This window comes from Opisthocomus hoazin, chromosome 1, assembly GCF_030867145.1.
Source record: "Opisthocomus hoazin isolate bOpiHoa1 chromosome 1, bOpiHoa1.hap1, whole genome shotgun sequence".
NCBI lineage: Eukaryota > Metazoa > Chordata > Aves > Opisthocomiformes > Opisthocomidae > Opisthocomus > Opisthocomus hoazin.
Window position 1 is genome coordinate 99261820 of NC_134414.1, and position 14989 is coordinate 99276808.

At 39.8% G+C, this 14989-nt stretch overlaps 1 protein-coding gene across 1 annotated transcript in view; it reads right to left on the reverse strand.

Moving 5' to 3' along the window:
- CFAP47 (cilia and flagella associated protein 47) overlaps nucleotides 1-8721 on the reverse strand; it is a 359445-nt gene extending 350724 nt beyond the window's left edge. The window contains exons 1-2 of the mRNA XM_075430383.1: nucleotides 8560-8721; nucleotides 4508-4659 (exon numbers count right to left, since the gene is read on the reverse strand). Coding sequence (XP_075286498.1) covers nucleotides 4508-4659; nucleotides 8560-8721 — 314 coding nt within the window. The remainder of the gene's footprint in view (nucleotides 1-4507; nucleotides 4660-8559) is intronic.
- Between the last annotated feature and the right edge of the window lie 6268 nt (nucleotides 8722-14989).

Sequence of the window (14989 nt, forward strand, 5' to 3'; positions counted from 1 at the left end):
CATAGCTTTAAGCAATTAGTCAAAATGGTTGTACACATTTCTATTTAATTTGAAATACTTTGTTATAGTACAAAGAACTTCAAATAAAACTGTCTTGAGTTAGTGGCATTACAAAATAAGACCAAAGTTAACATTCACCATATTTCATTATCACCTGCCTGAACTAAAAGCAGAGAGAAAATGTGCATGTTAGTTTCAATTTACAGTCTTCTTGTTTTATAGATACTTTATGTGGCTTCAGCAAAACTTACTATAACAGACAGAAGCGGATAATGACACAAGTTATTTGTATTATTTATTTAAAAGCCTCAATCAGCATGATGATATCACTGTATTGGGTACTGCTTAGCCATAATGAAAACATCATACTCACTTCAGGAAACTTGTATTCTAAAGGCCCCAATTTCTAATACAATCACACCTCTGATCTCACATAAAACTATGTGAAGTCAACTGGAATTTTACATCAGCGTAGCAGTCTGCCTCCTCAACCATAATTAAGAACATGCAGGAACAACTGCAACTCATGAGCTGCACTACATGAAGTACAGAAGACTAAATGGAGAAGGAAGATAAATCTCCTTGGCCAAGCTTGGCCATGTAATCTATTGCAGAAGGGCGGAGGAATGAAAGGAAGGGAGAGTGGGGAAAAAAGAAAAAAAAAAAGCGGGAAATGCAACAAAAGAAGTTGTCCTGGGGAATGGTAATATACTTTTTAACTCTCTTTAATAATTTATTGTAATGCAAAAACATAAATTAGTAAATTATTGGAAGAGATGGTCTAGACCAGAAAGATGCGGCAAAAAAATCCACAATAAAAAAAAAAAAAAACAAACAGGAAACAACTATCAAGATTGCAGTACACTTGAAAAAATAATTAAAACTTCACATGTTCCAAGTATTCAGACATTCTTCCAATAAGCTTTGTTAGAAAAATGAAACACAAGTATCTCTCCTCTCAAGATTGAAATATATAACTTCCCAAGTAGACAGGAATAAGCATAAATTCTAACTGCAATGAGATTTTCTGATACCAATCTGTGCAAAAGGGAGATATTCAAGTTAAAGGTCTTGGGTTTTGTTTTTAATAGAGGGTGGGGTCTGGTTGGTTGGTTTGGTTTGGGGTTTGTGTTTTGGTTTGTGGTTTTTTTTTTTATGAAGATGGAATTTACCCCTGGAAATGCCTGATTTCAAATGTTCTCTTAATTTTATTTAAATAAAAAAACCCTAATCCTTAATTATTATATTTCAAAAAAAGAGTTTGGATGCAGCATTTCAGTTATTCGTTTAAAAAAAAGAAAAACACAGAAATAAACATAATTGCAACTGGCTTGTTTAAAACACATTCCCGAATCTTGAGTATGAGTATTTTCTATGGCGATCAAATATTTGCATAACTAAATCATTACACTTCTATTACTGACCACATTATAAATCCATGGTGCTGTAGAGATTAAGCCAAAAATGTTGTTTGGTGTCCAAAACTTACATCAAATTCATGAGCCACAAATCAATATGCTTAACAACTGGATCTAGTCTCATGTGCCAGGCAAATACGTAACAGCTATTTTACTCGCAAACCAAACGGCTGTGACATTAATGTCAACAAAGCACAACAGAAATAAAGTTCTCTTGGTGGCATTTTTTACCAAATAAATGGTTATAAAAATAAGTGGAGAGTTACTGTAGTTTAATGTTTTATAGGAAACTAACTTTTCCTGTACTCTCAGTGAATCTCATCCCAGACTAAAGATTATCTTAAAATGAACCATAGATGCGATTGAAGCAGTCACATAAGTTGTTGGCAGAAAGGTTAAAACTTTTCATGCTTGTTTCCTAAACCACTAGTGAACTTTTCTTTCAATAAAGTTCTATGGACAAAACATGCAGACCCACAATATCTAATAATTCATAGTGAATTACATATTTGTACATATAACTATATAACCTATAGAGAAATAAAAGCTGAAAAACAACATCATTTCAAAGAAAGACTACAAATAAGCTAATAGGTAAGAGAAGTAGCAGACATTTAAAGAGGTCAGTCTGAATAATGTCAGCAACTTACAAATATTTCTTACACAACAACACATTATCTTGGATTATACTTATAAATTTTCTGAACTTGCTGTCACATGCTCTAAAACTTTATTCTGTTTTGGAGGTGTACAACTCTTCAAAAGTACTGCCAGTACACCATCTGAGTGACATTCACCAAAGACAATGAAAATAAACGCTTTACTTAGGTTGGCCAAAAATCAGAATTTGTCACCGGTAAGAAATTTTGTTTGTCTGTCACAAAAATATACAGCATTTTGATGTAAATCTAAGTATAGCCTTAACAATTTCTAAAATCACTTATTTAAATTCTTGACGTTTTAGGAAAAGTAGCATTAGTGTTTACTGCATTATTATTGATACATCAGTAGAAATAATATAATGTTATTAAAAATGTAAAAGAATGAAGACATTTTTGAACAGGAAGTGAAAAAACAACATCAGAATTAAATAAATTTGGGGGAGGGGAGGTGTCTGTCCTCCAAAACAGAACATTACAAATATTTCCTTGAAAGTATTTTCAGGTTACTCTATCAAACTAAACACTTCTGTGAATATTTCATAGTGACAGTGCAATTTTTATCAAAAAAATCTTTTGATTAATAGTCATTATTTTCTAAAAATTGTTAATTATGCACTTCAGACTATGTTTGCATAGAAAAATACATCATGTATTCCAGTGACCCTTTAGTGCAATAATTGAATATCATCTATCTATAAACAGCAGACATGCATAACACAACATACATTTGGGAAAAGGCTGAATAAATAGAATCTTTTTTTTTTTTCCCAAACAAAAAAAACCCCATACTGTCGTCTGTCAATTTTTTTCCCTGCAAAAGCCAATTAAATATGAAAATTTGAAATACTTGATCTACTGCAAGTCCCTTCCAGAATAGAGTCATCAATGGCATTATCATCCTAAGTGGTCTTACCTCCACAATACTACACTAATAAAAATTTTCAACAAATTAAAAATAAAAAAATTTATAATTTAACGTAAAAATAGAAAATTTAAAAGTTAAAAAAATAAAAATTAAAAAGAAAATAAAGTGCTGTCTAATCACTTTTTACTACTAGGAAAATATACATTGGGAGAACATACTTAGAGACAGCTGTTTTTAATAGGAAAATGATCGTATTGAACTACCAAGTTCTGTACTACCTTGTGAAAAGTCATCCCTGTCTTTCAGTCAAAGAAAAGCATTTAGGGCTTTCCATTTAAATTTCTATAAAGTTAACTAAGGAAAGCTATAATAGCATTGTTTAATACTATGTTCTAAGACAATAAGAGTTTAGAAACACCACAGAAAAAAACAACTCAAAAATTGTTATTTCTAAGTCTTCCAACAGTAGATAGTCTTTTGTTAAAAGAGACATAATTTACAACCACTTAAAAACCCCATGTCCAATTTAACTGCGTCCTACATTAACAATAGTACGGCATTAAAATAAAAAAAATCCCACAGCTTTTAAGATGAAATGAGGAAAAGCAAATCAGTGAAAAAGATCATGGCATAAGAGGTAAACAAAATGCAGAAGCGAGTACTGCATATCTGAAGGCAAAACCTTACACATTTCAGGCTAGCACGCGACGTTTGTGGGGTTGCTTGACTTTTAAAAACAACTCATATACTGAACAATCTCCATGGAAATTCCTTTCTGTCTCTATACATAATTCATAATGTTAAGATTTTCATAAAAACTGTAATTTGAAATAGTTTATGGCATTCACCTATCCTGATTCAGGCATCTAAAAGCTGGACCTGTAAACAGAAGTTTGTCATCCTAATTTCTCTTTATAGACAAAGGAGAGAGGTACTCCAAGGCAATTCTCCTTCATCCTCAGATAACCGCCTAGCCTACGTCCGATAAACTATATTTAGAATTACTTTTTCCAACCCATATATATGTTATATACAGTATCTAAGACATATATCCATATACACATACATAAATAAGTACACACAATCACATACAGATTGATGAAAATGACCCTTGAATGTCTGACCTTATTCTAAAACACATTCCATATTCTTAGAATTAGGCAACACGTTTCACACTAATCCAGTTTTGCAAATACAGTCAATTACTATAAAATCTTTTACATAAGCGGTTCAGTAAGGAGGGAAGACATTAAGAGCAGATGTTAACTTGTCTAATGTTGATACAGCATTAGAAATTATCAACGTTATCACAACCAACTTAGAACAAAGCAAAAACAAAACCCTAAACTCTCTCTAGAATCTTAGAGGAACACCACCCCAACTAACTTACCTGCATGGTGCTCTGGAAAAAAATAATCTTACATTTGTATGGAAATTTACTATTTGTTTTCAATGCAATTGACAGATTAATTACACAGCCATATATGACATGTATTAGCAAATTTTCAACAAGATTAAACTGCAAATAGTAACAGCATCATATGAACTTTTCACCATCGTACCCAAGCAGGGGGATATCAACTATGTCATCTTCTACTAAAAGAAGTACTCTATCTTGAAGATCTTCTTCACTCTCAGGATAATACTCCACAAAAGCTGTAACTTGAAGTCCAGATGCAACAGGTTTTTCTGGATTTTCCACAAGCAATTTAAACTGCAGTTTAAAAAAAATAAGTATTTTTTAAATTGTTAAACATTTCTAGATTAAATAACACATGCATGTGGTTCATTTTCAGAGGAATACACAGATTTATTTAAAATTCACAACCAAATTTGAAATATGCAGGCTTTTATAAAATTTCTCTTCCTCTTTACTGAAGTCCAGACTTTTTACAGTCAAATAGAAAGTCAGAAAGAATATTAACCCATGAAATTACACCTAAGAGTTGGTTTAGCAAAATATCATTTCCACTCTTTCCAAGAGAGCTCTGGCTTTTCCACTGTTGCAATAATCCTTCTGAAGCAACACAAAACAAAATCAGCTACCACTCAACAACAAAAGGAGACAGCGTAAGAGTTTTCTCTAGGTCTGACCAACATTCAGCTGACGTCAACAGAAAGACTCACTGTACACTGAAAATTTGCTTGAAAGGACCATTCCACCTCCAATTTCGGAGGTCAAATGAAAGAGAAAAAAATAGAAGCAGCTGACAGAAAGCACTTTTTTCCTCTCTCAAAAAGTAATTCTAGATTTGTTGTTGTGTGTAAGCATCTGCTTACATCCAACATCCTCTGCACATCTTTCCTTGAACAGAATACACAAGTAACCTACTAGCACGTACTGGGAAATCCAGCAGTTCCCATGTTCCTAGGAAAGCCTCACAACAAGGTCTAGAGCTTCTCTGGTGTTTCAGTCTCCTTACAATTTGCATCACTCTATGCAAAATAAGCTTCTGCTCTATACGTCCAGTTTAACTAGTGTTTATTTCTGAGAGTCATCCCAGTATTAAGTTTTCTGTTCTAATTTTTGTTTGAAATATGCAAACATGTATTTTACTGCTTGTTGATTCTATTGTCTGAGCATCATCTTCTATTCCTTTAAATTAATTTTCCTAGCTGTATAAACACCGAGCTAAAGGAAATTTGGTATGCAATATGCATCATGATTATGGGCTTAATTTTGAAAGAGTAGCCAGGTTTCAATTTTGAAGTGTGTAAAACTTACCTCTAAAGAGAATTAAACAGCCAAGCATATTAACTCTATACAAGGGGAAATTAACATATTATACTACGAACTTTTAATAAAACCTATGGAAAACTTCTTTGTGAGTTAAATTTCTTGAAGGACATTTCTTGGCCATGCACTACGACAGCTCAAGGAAGGTTATTTTTCAGTTCTTGCATTCCATGAGTGTAATACCTCAGAAAATTTACAGATGAGTCATACACTTCACAGCCATGTAATCACAGACAGCAGCATAAAGTCTGGGAATGAGAAAGAGCAACACAACAGACCTTTCTGGAACTGAGCATGTGAAGTGGAATCTTGTCCCCTAACAGTCATATTGGTTGTCTCACACACAATAGCATTGAAATACTCGGCAAAAGGCATGAGATACTCACAGAGGTAAAAACTCATAAATTATGACTGAGTAACCTTTTCTCTTTTCTAAAATTAACTCTGCCTTTCCACTTCTGGAGCACATGAAAAATTGATAGGGCGGATGAAAACTAACAAAACAGAGTAAGCACAGCCCTACCAAATCAAGCACTCTCAATAGTTTCCAGATAGTTATAAAATTCTTCAGCTACAGTGTAATAAAATCAAGCTGTCTACACCATGCAAATTAGCAAGTTTTAGGGAGGATAAAATGCATGCACAGTCTTGGCCACTCTTGCCCTCAAAAAGAAAGGCTGACTACTCAGTGAAATCACCCAAGGTACTTCAACTGTCTGACAACCATTTGCATGACTACTCTGGAATATATTTATTCATAGTTCAAGTTGCTGTGAACACAAAGCAACATCAACTACTGTTCAACCTCCAATGCCAGTTCAACCCTTTGATCCCAATTTTGACGTAATTAACAGTTAATTAGCTAGATGAAAGACCAATATAATATTACTAACCACAGCTGGATTTTGCTGGGCCCACACAGGTTACCAGTTAAGGGCTAAACTGGTTAGAATTGTAAACATGTATTTGCCTTTAAAGAATCTGGCTAGGCAATGATTGTTCAAGAACTAATCAGATGCTATTAATCGTAATCGTACTATCTGGAGAAAAGATAGTAAACCCCTCTTTTCTGAGAAAGATCTCCACAAGCAAGCACCACAAAAGGACTACTTGAGGGTACTGGTGGATGAATAGCTGAACATGAGCCAGCAATGTGCGTTCGCAGCCCAGCAGGCCAACTGTACTCTAGGCTGCATCAAAAGAAGCGTGGCCAGCAGGTCGAGGGAGGTGATTCAGACCCTCTACTCGAGACCCCACCTGGAGTCCTGCGTCCAGCTCTGGAGCCCCCAGCACAAGAAAGACATGGAGCGGGTCCACAGGAGGGCCACAAAAATAATCTGAGGGCTGGAGCACCTCTCCTATGACGAAAGGCTGAGAGGTGGGGCTGTTCAGCCTGCAGAAGAGAAGACTCTGGAGACCTTATTGCAGCCTTCCAGCACTTAAAGGGGGATTATAAGGAGGATGGGAACAAACTTTTTAGCAGGGCCTGTAGCAACAGGACAAGGGGTAATAATTTTACACTAAAAGAGGAGAGATTTAGACTGGAGATAAGGAAGAAATTTTTTAGAATGAGGGTGGTGAAACACTGGCACAGGTTGCCCAGAGAGGTGGCAGATGCCCCAGTCCCTGGAAACATTCAAGGCCAGATTGGACGGGGCTCTGAGCAACCTGATCGAGTTGAAGGTGTCCCTGCTCATTGCAGGGAGGGTGGACTAGATGACCTTTAAAGCCCCTGCGAACTCCAACTATTCTATGACTCTACTCAAAAAACTTAGAAGAATATGATGCAGAAATGAGGTAACAGAGCTATCAATCAGCCCTACAGAAATCCAAGCAAAAACAATTTCAAAAGTTGTGTCCTTCACCTGATCTGGAACACTTCACATATTTGGTGTTCACACCACAGCAGAGTGATCCATTTCTACACAACGTCCCCTGAAATAACAATGAACTCAGGGGTCTCTTGAGGGATAAAATTTCTGGAGAGTGCAAAGCCAGCCAGCAAAGCTAAGCAGGATTTGTTACCAACAGGGGACTTGATGTACTAAGACATACAAGCAAGCTAATTTACTTCTACTGAAACTACGGATTTTACAAACAAGGAAGCTCTCTTCAAATTGCTCACGACCTTAGGAAAGTACAGAACTGGGAAGGCTGCAGTTCATTTCATTCTGACTTAGAGGCTTCAAATGAGCAGCCACATTTGAAGCTCTAGATGAGAACATTTTTCAAGTATCACAGCTACGTGTTCTCATGACAAGCAGATAAATGAGGACACTGGCTCCCTCCTTCCAAACTGCCACACAAGAAGCAGTTCAGATAACTTTTGCTCTAAGAATTGCCTCTTATTCTTTCCAGTTTATCCAGCTATTCAACTCTTTGAAATTAATTTCCAATTCACTGGCAAATTCTAGTCAGTCTCACAAGCTGCTCGGGCACTCATGGTAGCATTTTCCATTTGCAGCAGCTTAATGCAGACCAGCGTTTGCACCCACTCAAGCAGCTTCTGGCACAGGACCAGCCTAGCTGGGCAAATCTGTGGGCAGGCATCCCCTCACAAAACTGCAGAAAATAAAAGCGGGGCCTCGAGATACACTTGTCCTCTGGCAACGTTCTGCACCTCATGGAGGGCCTGACAAGCTCAAAAGGAGCACACTGTTCCTCAGGGCAAGCCCGGGAGGGAAGGATACAGAACTGCCAGGCCCAGGGCAGGGCATTCGCATGAGGCACTACCGTTATTCAAGCAAAAACCCACAGAGCCAGCAGCTGACTTGTAGAGAAAGAGCCAGGCCTCGACGACGTTACACCCGCCCGCCCGGGCCAGGAGCCGCGGGGGGCAGGCCGCTCCCCGCCGCTTCCCTCCCGGCCACCCCTCACCTGGGGCCGGCGCGGCGGCAGCAGCTGGAGACAGCAGCTCTCCACCCGCCGGTTCTGGACGCTGAGAGCGGCGCGGTAGCAGCCGCCCGGCACCGCGTCCCTGAAGTGCAGTTCGGCCGGGGCGATGCGCACCCCGGCCACGTCCCGCCACCCACCCGCCATGGCCACCTCAGCCGGGCGGACAGCGCCGCCTGGAAACGATCGCTTAGCAACGGACGCGGGGCGCTGATTGAAAGCAAAAGAGCGGCACTTCCGAACCCACCAATCGGAAGAGGAGAAACGGGGTAGAGGCGGGGCGAGCGGCTCGGCTCGGCTCGGCTCGGCTCGGGCTCGGGCTCGGCAGGTCGGGTCGTTGCCGGCCGCGCGGTGTCGTTGCCCGAAGGAAGGGGTTTTTCGCCCGAAGCTTGTGGCGTTCCCATGTGGTTTCCCCAGCCCGAGTCCGCCCTTCTGCGTCCTCCCACACTGCCGCCCCGGCAGGTGCAGGGGGCCCCGGCAGGCCGGCCTGTTGGGGCAGGTGGGGGGCCGCCGTTTCATGGGCGCCACGTCGGGCAGGAGCTCGAAGGAGATAAAAACCCTAGACCCGCTGTTTTTTGGAAGCGCGCTAAAATGGCTTCATCTCCTTGGCCTGCCTTTAGCAGTAAGGAGGTACCTGAGCTGATGCCTCCCGTGGGGCTCGGGCTTGTCCAGCACGGTCCCTCTTATTCACCTGAGGGGTGTTGCTGGTACCCGTCCCTCTTAGCCCGGGACAGCGCAGGGTAACACAAACACGGGTGCTCTGCCTGCCCTGGGTTTCTCAGAGTAAAGACAGATTGAGTTGAAGTAAAAAATGAGCTGATTTCTCTTCTGGGGATGCACGTTAATCACTGACATGGCCTACACAGAGCCAAAGCAGAGCACTGACGCGCCTGTTCGTCGGTGGGAAGGCAGGCTCGGTGTCTGCAGTGCCAGTGACTACATTAATAATTCATAACACACATTTACTGAGTGGTGAAAGATGTGTTCCTGTCGTGTACCCGTATGCCTTCCTATGCTGTAATTTAAGTGGTAAAATGAAGTTGTCAAGAATCTAGCACTTAGGCAGACTTTGAGGATAACGGGCCATGTTGTGCTTTGCTTCAAAGCAGCAGAAGAAGCAAGGAGGGGGAACAGCACACACAGCATGCACACAAAACCTCAGACATCAGTTTTGATTAACTCAAAATGTTTTGCCTTGGATTACTTCATCACTTGAAAGTGCGTGAGGACTCAAATTATTTATATTTTAAAAGTCAAATCTGAGAAGCTGCAAACATGGATGGCACAGATCAGGAGAACTACAAAGTACAAAAAGGGCAAAAAGCCTATTTTTGATGGGTCAAGAAACCTAGAGAGATCAAGGAGAGAAGAGAGCCTTTGTTTCTGTCGCTGAGGAAGGATGCTAACAGGACTTTTTATCCTTCTTAAAAATTGAACTGATAGCTACCCATCTGTAGATTACTGAAGAATGAGTGGGAAAGAGTAGAATCCAGGCATCTGAAGGAAGTTCCTTGGGAAGACTGCTTGGATCTGTTTTATGGTAACATGATTATACTTAACTGACACACAGAAAAAAAAAAAAGGAAAAAGAAAAAATCAGAAGAGAACATTACTTTATCAAAGAATTAAACTCCCTCTGCTTTTTCACTAGAGAATGGAAAACACTGCTACATAGTTTCTCTGATCCTTAAATGAATTTTGGAGGAAAGTCAAGCGACACAAGGTCAGACCTAAGAAATATCTGATTCAAAGAAAGAGAAACCTTTGAGACTTTATACAGACACCATGATGGTCCCAAAAAATCACAAGCTCATTAGTTTATCTGTTTATCTTACTTTGGGTTATCTCTTAGTTTTCACATTAAAGTAATATGGAAATGCTCTTTCTGATTCTAGTACTCGTAAATAATCAAATTCACACGTGAACAACTATAACTAGTTCAGAGAAAATGTCAAATACATCACTTGTTATATACTGTTTCACATCCAAGTAGTCAGTCACAAACTCACTTTTTCCATTCCACTGAGAATTGTAGCAACATTTAATATTTTTAGCAAAACTATTGGAAACAAAAATTGCTTATGATATTTCATTTCAGTTCAGACCTTGCTGGAGTACAAGAGCATCCTTGGAAGGTTCCTGCCCTTTCTAATCCTCCTGACCTTCCTGGTGTCCTACATTCCCATCTGCGTCCTGGTCAGGTCACTAGCCTTCATTGTGCTAACTGAGCTCCATGTGGGGCTATATAATAAACCTGACCTGTGAAAGAATCCAGGGTAAAAGCACTCACACATGCATGTCTTTTTTGGTGTTGTTGGAGGAGGGTTGTCTTCAAGCAAGATAATTTCTCAGCTTCAGTTTAGAGCACTATATTTCATGAACAGTTGAAGCAGCACTATTGACGGGGTGGTAACTTTGTGAGTGGGGGCTGGGGCAAGCAGCAGACACAGAAATCTTTAAAAATCAATTCTGTCGTAAATGAATTAGCAGCAAAGAACACTGCCCTATTTTCACTTGATTCGAAGTGGCTATGCCCATACAAAATTTTTGTCAATTTAAATATATTTTTTAAAAACAAATTTTAACTGTGATTTAGCTTGTGTGTAGAGGAGCCAAGTTCTGCATTAAAAGAATCCTCGTCTCTCTGAAATAGTTGGCTAGGCTCTCTTCCTCTTCTGCGAACCATTATATCCAAATGCTTACTATTGCCATCATTATGATGCCTCATTATGAAACAATATTAGATAATGGACTCTGCTCCTTCCTTTCCTCACCTTATGCTGGCTTCATAAAACTTTTTTATTAGACACCTAATAATTAGCCCTAGAGAGAAAACTATTGTAAAGGAAAAGGTGTACTTTGTTTTGATGACAGAATCCTTTATGACTAGCGCTAGGGTATGGATTATGTATATTCTTTCTCCTTTATCACTAAATCATATGACCACATTAACAGTGATTTTACTTCTGCAGAAATTCATGCTATTTTACAGTGCAGTAAGCTGTACAATTCACATTGCATTCACCTTAGCAGTTTCAGATGATGAATAATAAAGCTTCACAGCAAACATCTCAAAATTGTATTATAGTCATCAGAGTGAAGAGTATAACCTCGTATAAATCCCCACCACACCTCAAGATCTGAGTCACTTCCAACTTTTATAAGCCAGACTTTCCAGCCCTGAAACTTGTTTGACTGTCTGCTGATCTGACTATCCTCCCAGGTTCCAGGCAGAAAACCGGAATAGTGTGGTTAGTTCTTGCCATTTAATAGACAAGGCTAGTTTGTTTAAAATGAAATAGCCCCCAAGCTTGTTCAGATGTATCCTGGGGCCATGGCCAGTGTAAAACAAGATGCAGAATCAGAAAGCCATCACCAGTCTGTTTTCCCCTGCTGCACAGGGGAAAACATTGTTGGAAAACTCTTATTAGAAAACAGCAAGACACTGGCCCTATCTGCCCATGTTCTGAACACGGGTCAAAGGTGCTTGTGCACCAACAAAGTCATCTGTGAGACAACAATTAGCTCTCACTCACCCAGGAAACTCTGAAAATACAGACAAATCCCTTCAGAAAGTATTCAAGAGATTAGAAAAAGGGGCAGTTACAATGATTATAAGGATGGTTTATTTGACATTTATTCAGCAACAAGAAATGACAGTGATACCTGAGATAATTAAACTAATTTGAAAAAGCTGCTACTTATACAGTACTTCATTGCTGGAATCTGAATCCAGAGGGACTGTGACTTGAACTGTGAATGGTGACCTATTTGTTCTATTTCAGGATAAATAAATATATTTAGAATATACTAGAAGGAAATAGCGCCACTTTCCGGTAGAATAAAGTCTGTGTATTTTTATATCAGCTTTTAGGAGTCAGAAACAAATGCTAATGGAAAATGCGAAAGTTCAAAACGACAGATTTGGGCTCTAATTGTCTCTAAAGATCTCTTCACTAAACCAAGCATTCTGTGAGAAGCAGAACTAATGAAGATTTTATTGGGTCTTTTTCCTCAATGAAATCATCAGTCTTCACAGAAAAAATTCTGCCAGTCTCTGAGACCTCCTTTCTTCACAGATGGTGTTGAAAGGAGTGGGACCAAAATTATTGAAAAGAGGGAGAGACAGAGAGATTGTCAGTTAGACAAGGCAATCACAGATGCATTCCCTCTTTTTTTCTCTTTAGAGATACTCTGTGGAAATTGGTAAATCTGTACTGGGTTTGTGTGGCAAGGTTTTGGTAGCAGGGGTGGGGGTGCTGCAGGCGTGGCTGCTTTTAGAAGATGCCAGAAGCTTCCCCCATGTCCGACGGGACTGCTGGCCAAAGCTGAGCCCATGAGGGGTGGTGGTAGCCCCTCTGTAATAACATATTTAAGAAGGGGGGAAAAAAACTGCAGCAGAGTAGAGGAGTGAGAATGTGTGAGAGAAATAGCTCTGCAGACACCAAGGTCAGTGAAGGAGGGGGAGGAGGTGCTTCAGGCACCAGAGCAGAGATTCCCCTGCAGCCTGTGGAGAAGACCGTGGTGAAGCAGGTTGTCTCCTGCAGCCCGTGGAGGTCCACAATGGAGCAGATATCCACCTGCGGCCCATGGAGGTCCACAGTGGAGCAGATAACCACCTGCAGGCCGGGGAGAACCCCACGCCAGAGCAGGTGGATGTGCCTGAAGGAGGCTGCGACCCCGTGGGGAGCCCATGCTGGAGCAGGCTCCTAGCAGGACCTGTGGACCCATGGAGAGAGGAGCCCATGCCAGAGCAGGGGAAGAGAGCAAGAAGGAAGGAGCAGCAGAGACAACGTGTGATGAACTGACCACAGGCCCCATTCCCTGTCCCCCTGTGCCATTAAGGGGCAGGAGGTAGAGAAAATCAGGAGTGAAGCTGAGCCCAGGAAGAAGGGAGGGGTGGGAGAAAGTGTTTTAAGATTTGTTTTCTTATTACCTTGCTCTGACTTTTGAGTGGCAATAAATTAAACTAAATTCCCTGAGTTGAGTCTGTTTTGCCTGTGACAGTAATTGCTGAGTGATCTCCCTGTCCTTTTCTTGACCTATGAGCCTTCTCTCATATTTTCCTCCCCCTGTCCAGTTAAGGAGGGGGAGTGATAGAGCGGCTTGGTGGGCACCTGATGTCCAGCCAGGGTCAACCCACCACGAAATGAAAAACCTGTATCATAAATACATACAGTCTCCATTATTTGGCCATGTGGTTTAGGGCTCCAAGAGCCATACGCTGACCTACTGTATGTATCTACAGAGCAGAAGCTGAGTGATTTTCTCAGTGTAATCCTTCAGTTCAGCCAAATAGCCTGACCAGGACGGAAGTCATAGTAGTGCTGTAACCCAGCAATACTGATTTAGGGACCAAGGCTGGTACCGGCTCACAGTGCTGAGCTGAACATTTTGATCTTATGAGCTCACAGCAGTTAGTGCAAATATTTCAGCACCAAAGTACAAAAGCTCCCTTTGTTTCCTGCAGTCTGCTCCAATCAAAATGCTTTCTGCATCTGGTATGTTTTTCAGTCACTATGTGTGAAAACATCCTTGTTCTTGAAAAATTTAATAACTCTAAAAGCATCCATATCCACTCACAGATTTCATGTATTCGACAAATATAAAAATTGCTGGGTAGAAAGAAAAATCATTGAACCGCACTGAGAAACATGATGAAGATGTATGTTTCTGAGCCGGGCAGATTATCTCTGATCAAAACAGAACATAACTGTGGGGAAACTGCATATATATATAGCTAATAGGAATTTCAGATAAGAGATAGTTCTGAAAATCTCTCATATAAATCAGTGGTTCTTTAACAGCTGTCTGTGGCTTTTAAAGATTCCTATAAAATGATGATATTTACCATGTTCAACCAGAGCAGCAGACTTTTCTAGCTGATATCAAGATGTCAACAACTATTGGCATCAATGAGTCAATATTAAATTTCCAGTATACACAACTAAGATGTGATTTCCCAAAGTTACTAATGGTGGGATTCATCTTGCCACACTTCACTGATATAAAAACAATGTCTAGTCTAAGCTTCCACTATGATTAGGAGTGAGATAAGTACCTCCAGAGGATAATCATCCCTCTCCCCTTACACAGGTATTTTAAATAGAATTCCATATATCACATTGACTTTATGGAGGTCTCCTGCTATCTAGTTACTTAAACAAGAATCTTTTTCTTAGGCAGTAAAGATAAAATTATTGAGGAGTATGTTCAGATATTAGTGAATTTATTTTCTTTTGCATGAAGGCTGAAAATTACTACCTAATTATTTTGTGGTACAATATGTGTATTTTTATTATACATGTATCTTTTACATTTTATATGCAATTTATCCAACTTCCTTAGAATCCAAGTGCTTAGTAAGATAAATTAAATTTGCATTGTGATCATCTGGAGTGTCAGATCGCTCCCT